General features: G+C 52.0%; 3 protein-coding genes across 3 annotated transcripts; 2 read left to right on the top strand and 1 right to left on the bottom strand.

Annotated features, from left to right (window-relative positions):
* Nucleotides 1-5102: 5102 nt before the first annotated feature.
* Nucleotides 5103-9146, top strand: G6M90_00g011660 (uncharacterized protein; the record flags this gene model as incomplete). Its single annotated transcript, XM_014693871.1, has 2 exons — nucleotides 5103-7634; nucleotides 7713-9146. 2 exons carry the CDS (start codon nucleotides 5103-5105, stop codon nucleotides 9144-9146), a joined length of 3966 nt encoding a protein of 1321 aa, XP_014549357.1.
* A 1473-nt stretch (nucleotides 9147-10619) lies between these two features.
* Nucleotides 10620-15103, bottom strand: vas2 (AP-1 complex subunit sigma-1; the record flags this gene model as incomplete). The annotated part of the gene is made up of 5 exons (XM_066129715.1): nucleotides 10620-11636; nucleotides 14447-14721; nucleotides 14814-14931; nucleotides 14995-15028; nucleotides 15093-15103. The coding sequence occupies 5 exons, from the start codon at nucleotides 15101-15103 to the stop codon at nucleotides 10620-10622; spliced, it is 1455 nt and encodes a 484-aa protein (XP_065985988.1).
* A 1499-nt stretch (nucleotides 15104-16602) lies between these two features.
* On the top strand, nucleotides 16603-17589 carry G6M90_00g011680 (uncharacterized protein; the record flags this gene model as incomplete). Its single annotated transcript, XM_014693868.1, has 1 exon — nucleotides 16603-17589. The coding sequence occupies one exon, from the start codon at nucleotides 16603-16605 to the stop codon at nucleotides 17587-17589; it is 987 nt and encodes a 328-aa protein (XP_014549354.1).
* Between the last annotated feature and the right edge of the window lie 100 nt (nucleotides 17590-17689).

Below are 17689 nucleotides of genomic sequence, written 5' to 3' on the forward strand. Positions count from 1 at the left end.
AAGTTGGTGCTGCGACGACTGTTGGTAAGCCCGACACGTCTCACTTGTCGAACACCATTGTCGTACAGCGTCGAATCCTTCAAGTCAATCTGACCTGGCTGCCTGAGTCGAGCCGACGCTATCTGGAAAACAGCACAGCCCGTCACAGGTAGTAGTACCCCGGCCGAAGACGCATACCTAGACAGATGTACTCCGTATTAGACCAAAAATAACCATGACTGTGACGCAAATTTTGGGCGCGGTTAGTCATATTGCAAACTGGAGCCTGGCCGATATGATCCGTGAAGGAGCGGAGGGAGTTGTCCACCCGGCTTCTACTACGCCATGCTATTGACAGTATAAGTCGGCCATCCGAGCACCGACGCTGATCTCAAAGGCCTGGCGTCAGCTTCAGCGGCACTAGGGCACCGCTTTCAAACTCCTCCCGCTGGTGCGTTCGGCACTATGACCGGATTCATCTTCAATGTTCTGCCGTCAGCGTAAGCTCCGTGGGCTGCTGCCTCAACTAACGTGCGTAACTCTTGGGCCTGATTGCGACAATCAAGCCCTTTTTGAGCATCACGAATATCCGCACAGACTGCCCTATGAGCCCGGCGAGTAGACAGAGCAATCAGTCTGCCGAAGGTGCAACAAGATCGCCCTTTGTTGACCCGCGTTTGTTAGCACTCTGCTTACTGCTGGATTCTAATCCTAATCAGGTTCGAGCCATGCGGACTGTCCCGTGTCCTTGACGGACAGCAGTGCGGAATCATGTACTACAGCCTCTTCCCTCATGGTCAGAAGCGCCACAGCACCTAGCCCAAGCTGCACTGCGATCCTGCAACAACGTGGTGGTCGCAAACTCACCCTCCAGTTCTTGCCGGACTCGTTTCAGGATTGACGAGGTGGTTGGCCATCGTACTTCCTTCCCCTTCTCTAACCACCCAATGACGAAAAATCAAATAATCCTTGTTGCCTCTTCGATGGCAGCTGATTTCTCCTTTCGGACGGCTAATGGATGGCCCAAGGGCCCAAGCAACTTTGAGACATCTGAACACACCTATTGCGCTAGTACATGTTGCTTTCCATTCAAAAAGAGGGCTGAAGGAGCCCCCAAGAGTTCGAGAGGGCGGAAAAGTCCAACTTCGGAAACAGCCAGTCCTTGTGCATTCTCGGGGCCAGATGTGAGGCTGCATGGGAAGTTGAGAACAAACGCTCCCACAGAACAAAACGACGGCCGGCTGTTGGTCATTGGGCGCGGGGAGAAATATACGTAGTCGGATGCCGCGTATGATAGCCGAGCTAGCAAGCATAGAACGTGCTTGGGGGCTGGTCGCCAAGTCGGAGGAGTTGAGAGGGCGCAATTGCGTCTGTGATAGTACTCTAATCTCCAGTCTTCTTGAGTAATAATACCTTGCATTGTCCGTTGAAGATCATGTCCTATCCGGACTGATGGGATGGGACAGGCTTCAAGTGACAGCAAGTGTGGATGGGGACGGACAGGATCCAGGGCTCACATGTTTGTTCGCAGCATTATTGATTGCCCGGCGCAATGCAATAACCCCAGACTGCGCATGGCAATGGAGACCTTTGGCCACAGCCACAGGCTTCGCCCCCAGTCGTCGACGAGTCGCCTGCAGAGTTGGCGCCCGTTATCTTGTCCTGGCAGCCGCAGACTCGAATGATCGGCCAGTCTGTGCAAAGACATTGCTCACCCACTCCGTTTGCAACAACCGTGGGGCGGCCAAGGCCACGGGTAGGCCACGACGGCCAACAAAGAGCAGGAATCATGGTGTCGAGCTGAGACATGGGGCACAGGAAATCGTACCAAGATCATGAATGATTTGGGGCAGTACGGAGTACCACGGGCCCAGTGAACTCTTGCGCTCCGTTGGCCGTCATACCGTGTAGTTGGCCAGCCATGTCTGTGATGCTGGTTTAATCAGCACCAGGTATTTTCTTTCCAATACACGTCACAAATGTCAATATTGATTGAAAGACAAGTTGGCTCGTAGCTTACCGCCACAAAAACCAGTTGTCGTGATAGCACCACTGAACAGAATCCAGCGCAAATTACTCCAAGTTCGGAAATATGACTGTGGGTTGCTCCACGGGCGTGCGACGTAGTCTTCATGGGCAAGAGGGGACATGCCTGGGATATCAGGACTAGTAGTACTCCTACTAGTATTGACTGCATGGGTAAACTCCGTAATTATGGCGTTGCTCGGCACGCGCCTACATATTAAGCTTGTCTGGGAAGCACCAGCCCTTTGCCTGTAGCTGGTAGTTACTTACTCCGCAGTCTAGAGGAAAACGAGAATTGCCCGTAAGACCACTTTGGAGCTGAAGTTTGCTTACGCGCGGCTTGTTGCATGTAAATATGTACTGTGCTGTTCTCTCTACTCCCGTGTTCCGTAGAGGCTACAAGGTCGCCATGTCCTTGCTGGTTTGGCCCGTAACTGGGAATGTCACATGTATCCCAGCCAGGCTTCCATCCAGGGAGTTGGTAGGTATGTATGTACGATGGCAAGGATCCTGGGCATTTCGCGAGATGCGATCGGTTGCGAACAGTAATTTCGCCAGCTGGCTGGCCAATGCACAAAAGAATGTCCCAGCAGCCTGGTAGTCATTGTTGGTTGGATCGCGGGCAAAGGAAGGCGTGCGTGAGTGATATCATAAGATTCCACTTTTCGTGGAAACCACTCAAACAAGACGGCAAGCGCAGGTGCGGATGTCCTTGAGCAGGCAGCCGAAGCAGAAGGTTGTTTGTATTGAAGCTTTACTATGCCCAAATAAGATCGAGAACGAGCCAGCAGATCGTCAAAGAGCGCCATATGTACTGTGGCGATGAAGGTAAGACGCCCGATATTCGCGACGACATGACGCCTGAACTTGGCTCGGTTGAAATTGAAAGCTGAGCGAGTAGTCTGACGTCCGGATCGGTTGACCTTTGGGGTAATGTTGCTCATTGTATGATCGACGAGGAAGGAACACATCCAGGTACTTGGGAAATTAAATACGGAGAACTTAAATGCTCCGTATATAGGAACGAATCCAACAAGCTCGCTCGAGCACCTAGTTTGCCCAGGTCGATAGCATGTTCGGGTTTTGAAATGCCAGAATCCACCATACAGGGAGCAGGAGCACACATCTGTATGTACGAATGGAGCCTGACTTGTCTTCCATAAATGCCCCTAGTTACAGTGCCATGTCCATGGGTAGCTAGCCAGGAATAGAAGAAGCCTTGTCTGTTAGTTGGTAGCAAGCCTGGTTCCGAGCAAGACGGCAACGCGACTTGCATGGAAGTCGAAGCAATGGATACGGTATTTGTCCATGTCCACCGGATGCATGTAGCGTTTATTTGGTGGCACACTGTACACGCAGATGCCGTGTATGGGTAAGATTGCTACTTCGTACATGGCATCCTTGGCTCGGCTCCGTCTCAAAGCAACCAGGCAGCTTGGGGGGAGGGGGGAGGGGGGCAAGTGGCCAGCATGGCCATGCGGATGGCGACTGTCTCCCCTGATTTGATTTGTCTTGGATTCGATGCTTCGACCGCGAAAAGAGAATCACCAAAGACCTAGAATCATTGTCAGCCACAAACGTCCGCCAACGCTCAAGCCTTTGTGCCGGAAGAGGGAAGAGACGCATAACCCAGAAAGGGACTAGTAGTTGGATTTGCCCGACATATCATCTGCTACTTGACGAGTCGTACGAGTCTTTTGGCCACAAATTGAGTTGGCTGGTGACGGGTAGGTAGCTGGTAGCTGGTAGGTAGTAGCTCGTCCTCTCGCCCTGCAGTCTCACTCGCTCGCTCGCCTTTGTGACGGTGGAGCGCAATTTGTCTTTGCTGGGACCAGTGACTCGTTGGGGCCGGCCCACCGTCGCCGTCGCCCACCATCTTCCGCCGCGCGCCGGACGCTAAGGAAGGAGCATTGGACATGCGACTCAGACAACTGGACGTGGCAACGGGGCTGGCTCACACGCAAGTCACTCTCACTCACTCGCTCACCCACAGCCAACGCGACAGGGGTGCAGAATCCACGCCGTGGTCTTGGGTTTTGGAGTGTTCCAAGTAGGTGTTGTAATTCCATCCACACCTTCATCGTCCGCTCAGCTAACAAAACGCCATGCTAGGTCCCTGCGCCCATCCATACATCAACCCCTGATCGTCTGAACCGGGGGCGCACCCAGAGCCCACCGGACCAAACTAGTAGATCCCCTTCTTTTTTCTGGCCTGGTCCTGGTGTGACGGACAGGCTGGGTGCGCACCTCCGGGTCCCCCGATCTGCTTTGCCTTGGCTGGCATTGAAGAAGGAGGTCGTCGCAGTATCTCTGACCCACGGATAAGCGTTCCATATCCCGAGTCTTCTTGTGCACGACCAAGGCAATAATCTTTTTGCAACCTCCCGCGACATATGCCGATCCAGTCGGCAGAGTGACGAGAAGTCGAACCTCCCATTTCGCCTATTCCGATCAGCTTCGATAGTTATATCGACCCTTCGCAGCGACGAGATGAGACGCCATTCCAATTTCCAATACTAAAGGGTCGAGGTTCGTGGGATATCGCTCCTGTTACTGCTTGAACACCCCCCTATCTCTTGGTTGCCGTCTCCCCCTCCTTGGTCTCATGCCATACCTAGGTGACCTTGGCTTGTTGTCTTCTCGTGTGAACACCGCCATCATTACGCAAGTTGCACAAAACAGAAGGCAGGGCAGTAATTGTGTGCAGAACCTTGGCGGCAGTTGCCACGAGGTCGTGTCTATGTGCCCTGCTCTAACCTCGCCTCGTACAAGACATCGCGCCGTATTGAGTCCAGCTTGTGTTGCCGAGTGTGTGCACCAGCCAAACCTTTTCAATTCCTTCTCGAGAAAAAAAAAAACGTCAACAGTGTTCTAACCGTTACCAAGCAGTATCATACGCTGGACATACATAGTATCTGTAATTGCGTTGGCCGTCACCCCTCGATCTTTACAATAGAGACACTACCGACTTGGTGCAAACGCGCACCGCCGTTCAGTGCCCGACAGCAACCTAGACAAGATAGCGATAGCCAAACCCGCAAAACGAAATACTAGAACCAAAGGACAACTTTTAAGCAACATTGACCAACACGGTCATGATGAGCCCGACTATGGACGCCAACGCCTCCAGGCTGCCATCTGGACTGGTCTCTCCAAGGCATGTGAGGTCAAGGACGCAGAGTATCTCTAGTGACAGACCATCAACCATTGGATATGGTGTGGGCTTGCCACCTGTGTTCATCTCCCCCCCGGCCGCCTTCATTGCCTCCAGTGCCGCTTCCCAAATCATTACCAACGATCATGATAGTCACGCAGATGCCTGGTATGACCAAAACGGCATTGACCCTGCGGCGGAAACTGCAACGGTGTCGGCCTCAGCTCTGCAGCTTGTGAACAGCTTTCTTGACCAGCTCTTATTCAACGTCCTTCAAGTTTCGAAGTCTACCGCTCTATCTGCCCTTCGCCCTGCTGTTATTGAAGTCCTGAAGCCGAAACTGGGCAGAGATGTTGTCAGCAACGCCGACGAAGAGTTGCGCGAATACCTTGGAGGCGCAAATGAAGAGGACTACGAACAGTTCCAAGGACCAAGTTCATCTCGGAATTGGGATGGAGAGCTTGTGTGGAAAAGAACAAGGCTTCGGTGCATGGTTTATTCATCATTGGGGGACATGGAAGAAGAGGACGAAGATGCCTACATGGAAGAAGAGAACCTTGACATCGGGGCGCACGAGCAAATCTCCGATACCATTTCTGCCCCCGTGGCAATTTTCCTTACGTCTGTCATCGAGTATATGGGCGAACTGACTCTGACAGTTGCCGGGCAAGCCGCATATCAACGAGTTCGATCAAAGATTGAAAAAGAGCTCAAGGACGGTGCTCGCAACACGAGTGACCCTGCAGATCGCATTGTGGTTACCGACTTGGACATGGAACGTGTTGCGCTAGACAGAACGTTAGGGCGCCTTTGGCGGGGATGGAAGAAAAGAATGAGAACTCCAGCAAACGACATAGCTGGAAGTCTGTTTCCAAAGGGACCACCGACCCCATGCAAGCCGGGTCAAATGGAAATTGCGCACGACGCTCTTAGCCCCCCTAAATCTGCAACTAGTGACTCGGGGAGTGAGTTTAGGGATTCCCAGGAACATTTCGAGGACCCTATCATGGAGGATGTACAGCCTATGGACATCCCGCTGCCCCTTGGAGACAACGATGTGGATGAGATTGAGGTTCCGGGTCTTACGCATTATAGCGACGATGAAGGTGACGACGAAGGTGACGACGAAATGGACGACGATGAAGTACAGGTTAGAAAGCGTCCGAAGAGTCTTTTGATCAGCTCGTCCATGTTCGCGAATGGACTTCCGACCCCGACCAAGTCACAACCGCATACGCCTACTGTACGCAGCAGACAGCGTTCTACGTCACTGCCGACTCCAAGAATCCCTCACTTCCCCCCAAAGACCCAAAGACACATCCCACCATCAACCTCAGAGTCTGAAGCGGACCAGGACACTGTAGCCGAGATTGGAGTTGCAATGAGCACAGACGGTCATGGGAGTCTTTCAGAGGCAAATGCTGAACCTATTGCGACTAGTGATGTGCCGGCCAAAAAAGATGTCGATGCACGAAGTCAGAGCTCGGGGTCGGATTATGACGGCACAGAAGAAGTTGCATTTGAAAAAGCTGAAATCATGACTACTTCGCGCATCTCGATGTCTAGCAGCGCTCAGTCCACAGACTCCGATAGTAATGGCAAGGCAACTCCGATGAAGAGGTCGTCTAGTGTGCACTCCGCACGCATCATTGACGTACCTGCGCCGCGTAGTCCTGCACGCTCTCGGCCAACCTCATTAGACGCTACAGAACAGCTTCGTCCGGTTAGAGTGGCCGGCGTTGCCAGTGGCTTTGCAAGAACAGCAGCTTCAGATGATCGGTCCAAAGCCACGAGTAACGAAACCCCAATTAAAGCAGCAATTAACGCGCTGCCCCCTCGCTCATCGCACGATAAGAGAAAGCCTTCCGCCAGCAACACGGCACCAATCTCCGAACTTGAGGAAGAGGCATCTCAGAATTTTACCAGGGCTGTAAACCAGCCGGACAGCTCGGCAGATGCCACGGAGATGGAAGCAGCTGGCAGCACAAGTTCTGCAATGTCACAGCGCAGAAAGGGAATGCTCGTCACTCTAAATACTAAGATTCAATCTTCTTCAAAGTACGAACAGTCACCTGTGAGTGCTAGGACGGTTTCTCTACCAGCAACACCCGCGTCGCCGGACATTGCAAAAGGAAACGCACCGGATCTGCCCAAGAAAGCTTCTGTCCATTCGGGTTGGAGCAGCCCCAAGCCTGAAACCAAAAGTCGTCTTTCAATCGAGCGCACGAGAACTCATGAATCAGATGAACTTAGCCTACCAGCGCAACAGCAAAATACCTCCGGCTCTCGCCAAGTTAGCCAAGCTCACACCTCTGTTTCTTCAGTGTCATCTGGGGCGTCCCGTCTTAAACCGGTGCGAACCTCGGAGGACAGCTCTAGCCGCTCGGAGAGTGTAGCTCGTAACTTCGAAGAGCTCATCCAAAGCAACCAAACCATTACATATACTCTTACACCTGAGAATATGCGTGACATTGATGTAAGTATCGCAATCGTGCAGCCCCGAAAGAATACATCGCGTTTCCTAGAGACCATGTACTGATATTGTACGTTGCAGGCGAAACGGTCTTTGGATAGTCCGGTTGTAACAAAGTTTGCCCGTCGCAAGAGCGAGGATGCCCGAGCTCATCAATATTCACCCAAGGCGTCCCCAATATTGACTCCTTCGGCCGCGGGCAATTTACCCTCTCCTCGCCTGCCTCCATCTCCTGCCAGTCCCAAGATTGTGGAGAGCAAGGCCATCATCAACCCTGCTGGTCCAGTTCCTCCAGCACCAACCACCATAACGGCGCCCACAGCCCGGACCAATGGAGCTACAGCTAGAGAGGCGCGCGTTCCATCAGACTCGGTGTCCGATTTCGCCGAATTTATCAAGTCAACGGGACCGGCTGGCGAAACCAAATCGTATACTGTGCCGAAACTTGGATCCCCTCCCGTAAGCTCCGACAAAGGGTATAGGGAATCTCGACGTGCCTCTGCTACCAGCCTCGCGAATCGCTTGCGCTACCAGCCTCGCGACGCGACTGTGGATAGCAGGGTCGATAACTCGGATCTCATTGACTTTATTCGACAAGGACCGCCAATAGCCGCAAGCAATCATCGGATCCCTCGTCATGTTGCCCCTTTTCGCACTACAATGGACTCGGATCAGATGTCTGGAGCTGTTGGCGGTAAAGCTATAGACGCAAATATCCCTGACATTCGCAGCAGTCGAACGTCCACAAATGTGACAGAAAGCTCTATGCCATCGATGCAATCATCTGTGAACTCCAAGTCGGCATTGATCAAACACAAAACTCCGAAAATTCCAAACAAGCTTTTTGACGATGACGATAATATGATGCCCAAGCCAAAAACCAGGAGGGTACGCGATCCCTATGCTATAGACTTCAGCGACGAAGAGGGGGGAGTGGGCCAGGATGACCATATCTTGGATACACCCAAACTGCCAGTAAAGAAAGAGGAGAGCCTGGCGGAATTCCTACGGAACTATGAGCCACCACCGGAGCCTGTGTCTGCACCAGCCCCCCGATTGCCACGGAAGAAAGCTAGTGCGCCAAGCTTGATTGGGAGGTTTACTCGCGGCGGCAAGGACAAAGAAAAAGAGAAGGACTCAGCATCGATCAAAGGCATGCCAGAGTCACGCTCGGTGAGCCGCGCCAGCAGTGGAAGAGGGTATATCCCCATTCAAGTCAACATACCTCCAGGATACGACAAGTACAATCCCATGAATGGCAACATTGGAGCTAAACGAGCCCGAGGACCGTCAACAACTTCTTCAACTGCGGGTAGGGTTCCGATGAAGAAATTTGAACCTCGCGAGGCGGCCAGCAAGCGAAGTGAGACGGCGGATTTGGCTGCCTTCTTTCGTGACTCGGGACCGCCACTCAACAATTCGCCCATGGTGATTGACCGGAGATCTTCTCAACAAGAAGACAGTGGCGGGTTGACCAAAATGTTTGGGCGTAAAAAGAAGCCCCTCGCCTTTTAAAGGCTTAACGAAATGTTTTATGACTTGCTTTAAGTTTCTCTTGTCATGTTGTTTTTTCTTCTTCGTTCCATTGATCTTTTGGGGGGGAAGCGGCTTGCATCTTCCGTCGGCACTCTTAGTTTCTACACTCATCCCACGGAAAATATCCTCTTGACTCTGAAGACTTCTCAGGCAGTTGCTACAATCTCTGCTACGAGTTTGCTACGAGTTTGAAACGCATGTACTGTTGTACTGGAGCGCACAACAATATCTCTACTTATTCTCTGTTACCACTAATCCTATGTCTCATGGACCGAGGCCACAGAGTCCGCCCGCCGCATTTATTGAACCCCTCATACGAGTCTTTTCTTTACACCCTCGACTCCCCCATGCTAAATTATGTTTATTTCCTATTTTAATAATACTTTTCTGATGTGTTTAATTCGTTTTACGGACTTTGGCTTGCTTGCTGGACGAAATACCCTGATACCAAGATGCGCAGAGATTGGAAGCTGCCCGACGGATGGCAAGGAAAGGAGGTGGAGATGTGGAAAATCAATCAACATGGGCCTATCTGAATTGGGACTGGAACTCGATTTCTATGGTTTTTTTGACGTATTTGCTTGGCGGAGACAATGTTTGCCTATATTCTTGATATCTTACGACGAGTTTGCTCACGGTGCAGCGTGTGCTGTGGTGGTAGAATAAATTAGTGTGACGATCTACTCAGTTGAATGTTCCCTTGATGTGACTCGTGTGCACGTATGTTTGTTCACTTGTGAGTAGAATGTGAATGCAAACATGGATGGATGACCTACACGTGTATATCCTCACGCAATGTGCGTGCAAAAAGATGCGAGGGACCGTCTCGTGGAAACGTATAAGCCATTGGCAGCACGTGCATGCTGGAAACATTGCGACGGACAATGTCCACAAAGTCAACTACATTCAGAACCGAGTGATGGAAGTCGTCAATTTCAGTATCATATATTGCTAATCATAAGCTCTTGGAACCACCGAGCCCGCAGCCGCGCATATCAAGGCCAAAAGCATGCCAAAATAAAAGCAACAAGGCCCAAATACAAAGCATTATCGAATTTATAGCAGAGAAGAAAAAAACCTTCGTGTTTCGAGTGCATTCCAATGAAGTTGAAAAATAAAACAAACGCCCGAGGCGCTGAGTTCTCCAGCCGCTCTCACCGACCAAGGAAGCGTATTGACCCAGCGCCATGCTGAACATCCAGCCCAGATATTAAAGAAACCAAATACTATAACAAGAACAGGGGGCGAAAAAGGTAAAAAATAAAGGTGAGCAAGATATCAATAGCTCATCATGTCTGCTGTCAAAATTCCTTGGGGAAAAGTCTGCATGGAGGCCTGCCATGTAGATTCCAGGGGGGCTGTTGAAAGTCACTTGAATCTAGGTCTCTCAAGCAGTTAAAGCAATCAAGCGATTGGGGCATTGTCGACATGTGCTTCAGAATACGGAGAGAATTAAATCTCCATCCGCCCAGCAATATCCTCACTCATCAATCTCTCCGTGTGCCTCATATGCGTGTTGTGCTCGTCCTCATCATCCATGTCGTCATCTTCATCCGCCTCTTCCAAGTATTCGTCTTCTGAGTACAAGACTAAATCACCGTCTTCTCCTCTGTTCCAAAAAAGTCCGTCATCCATCTGCTCCTCTTCGTCATCGAGGGAATTGACCAGTTCGACATGTCTATCACCGAGCCAGTAGTTGGCTCGTTTCGACGCGCCTTCGGCGTCAGAGTCGATGTTTCTCTTGGCTTGGCCAACCCGCATAGGTCGCAGTGTCGGGCTGGTCGATGAGACAACCGGTACCACACGCACATAGAGGTATGCCACTCTCTTCAACGCCCGATTAAAAAAGAAGTAATGAACTGCCCAGATGGCGCTTTCGTCTTCTTCAAATGGATCCGGGTCGGGTTGATAACTGAATATCGTACACTCATTGAGGCGCATTTCTTTGTCTATCAAGGACCAGCATTGCGTGCCCCAGACTGAATTCAAGTCGCTTCCCAGAGAGGAGTCAAAGGATGTCGCTTCGAATCCGGGTCGCACGTTTTGGAGGATGGAATCAAGATTTGCCATGACACGGCGCAAATTCCTTTCGCGCTTGAAGTCATTCGGCCGCAATACGTGTGAGAAGTCGTAGTGCGGATGGCTGGCATTTAGTGTTGCGATCAGATAGGCAAAAGTCCTCCTACTGGATAGATCTGACAGTGGCCCGAAAGCGCTCGATGTCGAAAATAATTGCATACTCGGTGACGTAGCCAGCATGTGCTCACGATCTGGCGGTGATAGGCTAGCGCCAAGTTTTAGTAAGGCAGCATGCTGTGAGTCGAGATCCTTGTCGATGTTTTTGTATAATTTCTTGTCGGAGCCGGTGGATTTTGTTGTGTACAGGTCGCAGCCACCAGTAACGTTGCAGTCGGGAGTGTTGAAGTTGAGCGCGCTGGTGACGGCTTCGAAATCTTGAACCGGAAGATACTACACATTGGGCACCATCGCGTTAGCAGAGACAACACTAGGCGACGTCCTCTAGACGATTAGATCTAGGTAGGGTCTAGAAGCGCACCTTCATCTTGGCGGTTACGAAACTCTAAGCAGCGCCAGAAGTTGTCCCGAATGCAAGGGTCGCAGGCAATGTTTCAAGAAGATATCCAAGGGAATATTCGAGAGGGGTGATCTCTGAATGTTGCGAAATGCCGGATGAAACGGAGTCGCGATTGTCTGTGGGACAAGGCGGGAGGTGGTGGGTGAATCAATTGTGAGGAGACCACGTAACAAAAGGGCGGAAGGCTCGTGTAATGCCGGGGCCGGATGGTGAAGCTGGGCGGTTGAGCACTTGAGAATCTGCCAAATAGCAATAAATCGCTATGCGATAGTAAAAAAAGTGACTGCGCAATTGCCGAAGTCGCTTGCAGCGATCAAGTGCGGATTGCGGTATGTGTCGTCGGTCGCGTTTCGCAAGCCTAGATGTCACTCCGGAGCCGGCAGACCGGGATGGTGCGCAGTGCTGTATGCCAGGACCCTAGATGAGTCCAACAGGAAGGGTAGTGTGCCAGACCGAGAAGTCTAGCAACGAGAACCGGCAGACATGATTAGCGATGAAGAGGTTCGAGGTTTGGAAATGGGTTGGAAGGTGACGACATGGATGAAGGGGATGAGAGGCAGCGCGTGAAGTGGGGGGGGAAGAGCGAGTGAGCGGTGGAAGTAGCTGCAAGTTGGGAGCGTGTCGACCGTCGAGCACACTTGGCGCCGGGAGACTTGGGATGCGCAAGCGCACTTGTGTGCTGGAGCGCCAAGGGCATGCGAGCGATGGGGAGCGGCAGCTCCAGCCGGAGCACCGCGAAAGCCAAACCGTCCCAAGGTTTCAATGAAGACGTGCATCAACGGGGCCAAAACCACCGCTAGCTCGGCACGCGAACAGGGAATGAACGCATCAATCGGTATGCTCCTCGACATCTCCATTGTCAGGTGGGTTGAGTGCTGCATTTGGTTTGTGGGCGCTGCACCTTCCCCAGTCCTCCTCGCGCGGAATGGCTCACCCGGAACATGGGGCTCCGTTTGTCCACTGCGTGGAACATGGAAACCTCGCCACTCCCACCACACGCTGAGCCGTCGACTGGTCGCCCTTCCTGGAGTCGGCGTGCTTCGGCGCGGTGCGTGGTGGTGCGTGGTGGTGCGTGGTGGTGCGTGGTGCGGCGTGGTGCAATCAGAGGCCCACCATCTCACCGTTTGATTTCATCGATGGCACGCAGCAACAAGCCACCGCCCACTTGCGCACGCCAAGGCAAACCGCAGCAAAAGCACCAGACCAGACGAGCTGCTTGCTAACAACGCCCGCCAGTGGTACTGGTGGAAGAAATGCCTGGTTGCCAACTCTGGACTGTGGCCAACCGACCCCGATGCCGCGCGCCTCCGATAACGAGCTTGCTTTGCTGCCTCCGCTTCCTCCCAACCGCGACTCTGTATATGGGTAGGAGTATCGGGGTACTTCGTATCGCTTCATCGCAGGTCGTCATCCGTGTCCCGGATGCACGAACGTGCTTGTTTCTCCTCTACTGACTGCTGCATATGCGACGCCTCGTGGATCGATTCTGCTGGTTAGCCGTCTTGATTGGGCAAATACTCACAACGGCGCCAACTCTTCAATCTCTCAACGAATGGGGGGGCATGATGGTGCCACGGGCCATAGAAGTGACATTTGCTGTGGCAGAAACGGTTCTGTAACATAGTGTTAAAATTCCACCACGTCGACTGCTGCATTGTGTGACAAGAATCAAAGAGTAGAACGGGAAATTTTGCTCGTCATTACTCATTCATACCCAGCTCGCGACATTGGGTGCCCCTGGTGAGGCCTTTTGGCTCGTCAAGTTTTGACTAGGTATATCCCCAGATGGTTCTCGGTGGACATCCTGCATCGCCGTGACAGCACTTGCCCATCCGGTTTAATGAATGGGAAAGACCGCCCCGAGTATGCCAACTCTCCAGCGGGTCGTCAAGCTAGGTTTGGATGCCTTCCGCTTAGTGGCTGCCTGGGAACTCGTTTCCTCCTGCCACCGAAGCGCTCTCACTATCTCTCGATATTACAGAAGATGGTTTTCCACCCTCAAAGATAAAATACACACAAAGCCAACACGACCTGCGGTTTACCGGTAACAAACCGCCAGTTTATCAACAATGAGCCCATACCCGCGTGTTCCGTAGTGTCGTCTCTTCCCATTGAAGAGATGCCCAGTATTCTCGCCATGTGTCTGTTCTTGCGACATTCATCTCCGTTCAAATCAGGCCGGCGTCTTCGAGATGCTTCGAAATGTCTATCGAGGCCTGCCAAACTCAAGTGTCAATGTCTTGCATCAGCCACCCCGTAGTAGAGTCAAAATGACTGTCAACATCCTTCACGCTCTTGCTTCTTTCTTCTAACCCAGTATGTGCTAATGCGGTTGCCCCTATATGACGGCTGTCTAGACATCGTGCTTCGATAAGGTAAAAATGATGACAACTTTTTGGGAGTGTTGTAAGGGAGGCGCTACATCATCGTGTAGAAATGTGTATCACCTCGCACTTTTCCAAGGGTTCGAGAGGAAGAGGGAGGTTACATGAGCTTGGTAACTTCATCCTCAACCTAATGATGCGCAAAAAGGAACAGATATCCCGCGTCAGCTGGTATTGACTCTGGCGACGGCATGCGCGGAGATTGCACGGGGAACAGGGAAAGCCTTCTCCGGCAGTGTTGGGAGACGGGGGACGGGGGACACCGGCACTAGGAACGACATGAACGCGCTAAAACGTACCTCCATATCCTCCAGGGAATCCTGCTGCCCTATACATCGTAAAACATTCTTTTTGCTGCTTTCTTGAAGCTCGCCGGCAAGGAGCAGCTCGTCTAGGATATAGTATGCTTTGGTGAAGGAAAAGATGATGTCTAGCTCGCACACGTTGCCGTAGTATTTGTCCATTTGTTCGACATAGCGATGGATGATTTCGAGGGTGATCAATTCGTTGTCGTCGGACGAGCATCCAGTGATAAAAAACAACGACGCATATCGGCGGTACACAATCTTTGTTTCTGCAAAGGAAAATAAATCGGGCGCAACATGTTAGCATACTTGATTTGAATGTCAATCACCAAGAGACTGGGATGTGTCACAGGGCACGCACCCTTATACTCGAGAAAGTTGCACATGCGTGTTCGACGGGCGAGGACAAGCTGTGACACATCTTTGACAATCTTGGCCTTGTCCCTGGGAGACAGCGTAGTGAACCACTTGGCGAGGCGCTATATGACCAGGTTAGTTTTCACCAAAATTCGCCATGCAACGACACACAGAAGCCGACGGACCACCTTGCCCTGGCGGGACAGCAGGATGAGATATCTGTGGCCACCGGTCAGTAACTACACAAGAGGAAACCGAATACGGGGCAAGAGACGGCGCGCACTGAATAGCCATGATGAGGCGAGCGCACACGTCACCAAGCCTAGCCGGGTGCAAGACGTGTGTATGCCTGGATGTTGGGAGGGAGAGGAAGCGAGGATAAAGAGCGACGAAGGGGTATGGCTGTCGAGTTTGTGGTGTGGGTTGTGATGTGGAGGTTCATCTAGCTGGCCGGGTAGTCTAAGCTGGTTGGTGACGAGCCAGCTCTTGCTGCATCTAAGGAGCAATAGGAGAGTGGGTGGGGGTGACCTCTGTCGACCAGGTTTTTCCGTGCCGAAGAGGAGGATGCGGGAAATGGAAAACGGGGAACGACTAGATCCAAATATGAATAGCATAGTAGCTGGCAGTAGTATTTCATTGTTCTATAGTTAAATGAGACAGTTTCGTCGCAGTGCTGTGAGACGTCTCTTTTTCTTATGGAGAGGGCATGCTGGCGGCATTGAATCAATTACGACCAGAAATGCTGGTGCAATGCGGCGTCACGGCGTCTCTATGACGGCACATGGCACATGCAGCAGCGGAAAGGGACATGCTGAATTCGGTCAACTACGGAGTACCTAGGTACTTGGTCTTGAATATAACTTGCATATGTACAGCGGCCAGTCACGTCTTGCAGCAAGATTAATCAATCGCCTCGTTCATTTCTGCACCGTAACCCTTCCCAAGTTGTATCACGCCTCACAGAAGATTGCGCTTGTCATGCGCTGTGGTTTGTTTCTCTTCAGACCCTCGGCCGCAAACCCGAGAAAAGTCCACCCTCGGATGGTGCCCATCGGGTGAAGAGCCCCTGTGCAGGACCCTGGCGCCATGAATTAAATCTTCTGGAGCGCAACAAGCGGCATTGTCTGAAATACTGGTACAAAGTATGACGGACTGAAACGCGACCGCCGACAAGTCATCAGTTCATCAGTTGCTAGTCCCCGCCTAGGCACCCCGCATTATTAATCCAAGCGGAATGACCGTCAGATTCTCACCCGGGCTTACCTTTGTGGCTGCGCCAGTTGCAGCATGGCAGCACGTATTTGAACCGGGGGAAGGGCAAACAAGATGAAAAAAGTCGTTGATGCCTTGACATCGTCAAAAGCTAAAAACGCCCGCGGGTTTTTCTTGGCGGGTTACTTCGCCAAAGGGCCAGGCGCCATTATTACAATTACACACATCCCAGCTTAAATTTTCCCTTGGTTAGCATACTCCGCTTTTACCGGCGCGGCTCTCTTATTTTTGTCTTTCTCTTGTTCTTTTTGAATCTTGTATCCGTTGACTGAAGTTTCTCGATACGTCCATCTGTCAATATATCCATTACTCAACGACGTTTTTTCTTTGTTCTCTTTCTGCACGCAGTCAACAATCTGCCTGCCATGACGAAGCTGGTGCTGTCGACGGGGTATGTGCTTCCTTCAATGTCCCCCCGACTCCCCTCCATGTGCCCGCCGCAATTGGAGGACCCTGCATCTGAGCCATGATGGGCTGGGCTAACCGAATTTTTTTGCTTTTTTTGTGTCAACAGCAATGTCATGACGTCCGGGCCGTCGATTATTCGGAAGTCGGGCAGCAACAACAGATCCAACCTTGAACTCGTGAATTCGCTCCGCGACAGCTTCTCCGAAGCCAAGCGCGACTATGCCGAGGGCGCACACCCGAATGGCTACGGGACTGGCAACGGTGTTGCCGATGGCATTCCCAACGGCATCCCCAACGGCATCTCCAATGGAAACGGCAATGGAAACGGCAATGGCATCCGCAGCGGCACGTCGACGCCGCCGACGTCCGTTGAACTTTGGACGGAGAGAGACGGCAAAGTCCTGTACATACCGCGAATCAATTGGCAGGCCGCAGGGCTGCGAGAGGAACCGAACCAATACGAAATCACAGTAAAGATGTTCCTCCTGCCCGGAACATCTGTGGAACAGCGTGTGCAGTATATCGGCGAGGCCTTGGCTCTGGTCAGCAAGGAACTGGGTATTCAAACCATCGATTTGCTGGTCGCGTCGTTCCCCGGCATATCCTTTGAAGGGACGTGCGAGTGGGAGGCCGACAAGAAGAATGCCAATCAGGGCAATCTGGATGAAGAGCTAGCCACGTGGAGGATATTCGAAGAGCTGCACAACCAAGGACTCGCCAAGCGGCTTGGAGTAGCCGAGTTTGGCAGCGAGAAACTGAGCGCATTCGTCAAGCGTGCCTCGGTTCCCCCCGTCGTCGACCAGATCAACCTGCACGATTGTTGCAATGTGCCTCCGCCGCTTAAACAGCTAGCCGCAGTCCATGGCATCGAGCTCAATGTTCACCGCGATTGCACCGACATTCTCCCTCCGGGGACTCTGAGGGAACTCCTTGGTTCGGGACCTCGAGGAGCCAACGTGCTGGCTGATGCGGAGAATGGCGGAGTCGGGCTGCAGGGGAACATTGTGCCACAGTGGGTTGTGCGATACATGGCCTTTGTTCGAGATCGAGGTGTGATTGAAAATAAGGGATATTTTGCCGGGGCAGAGCTTGCTTGTTGAGGGATAGAGAGGCAATTCTTTGATTTGATTTGAATCTTGGCAACTTGACGGACGCCAAACAGAACAGCGTTTTGATACATGTACATCCGGGTGGCTTATT

Source organism: Metarhizium brunneum, chromosome 1 (assembly GCF_013426205.1).
Source record: "Metarhizium brunneum chromosome 1, complete sequence".
Taxonomy (NCBI): domain Eukaryota; kingdom Fungi; phylum Ascomycota; class Sordariomycetes; order Hypocreales; family Clavicipitaceae; genus Metarhizium; species Metarhizium brunneum.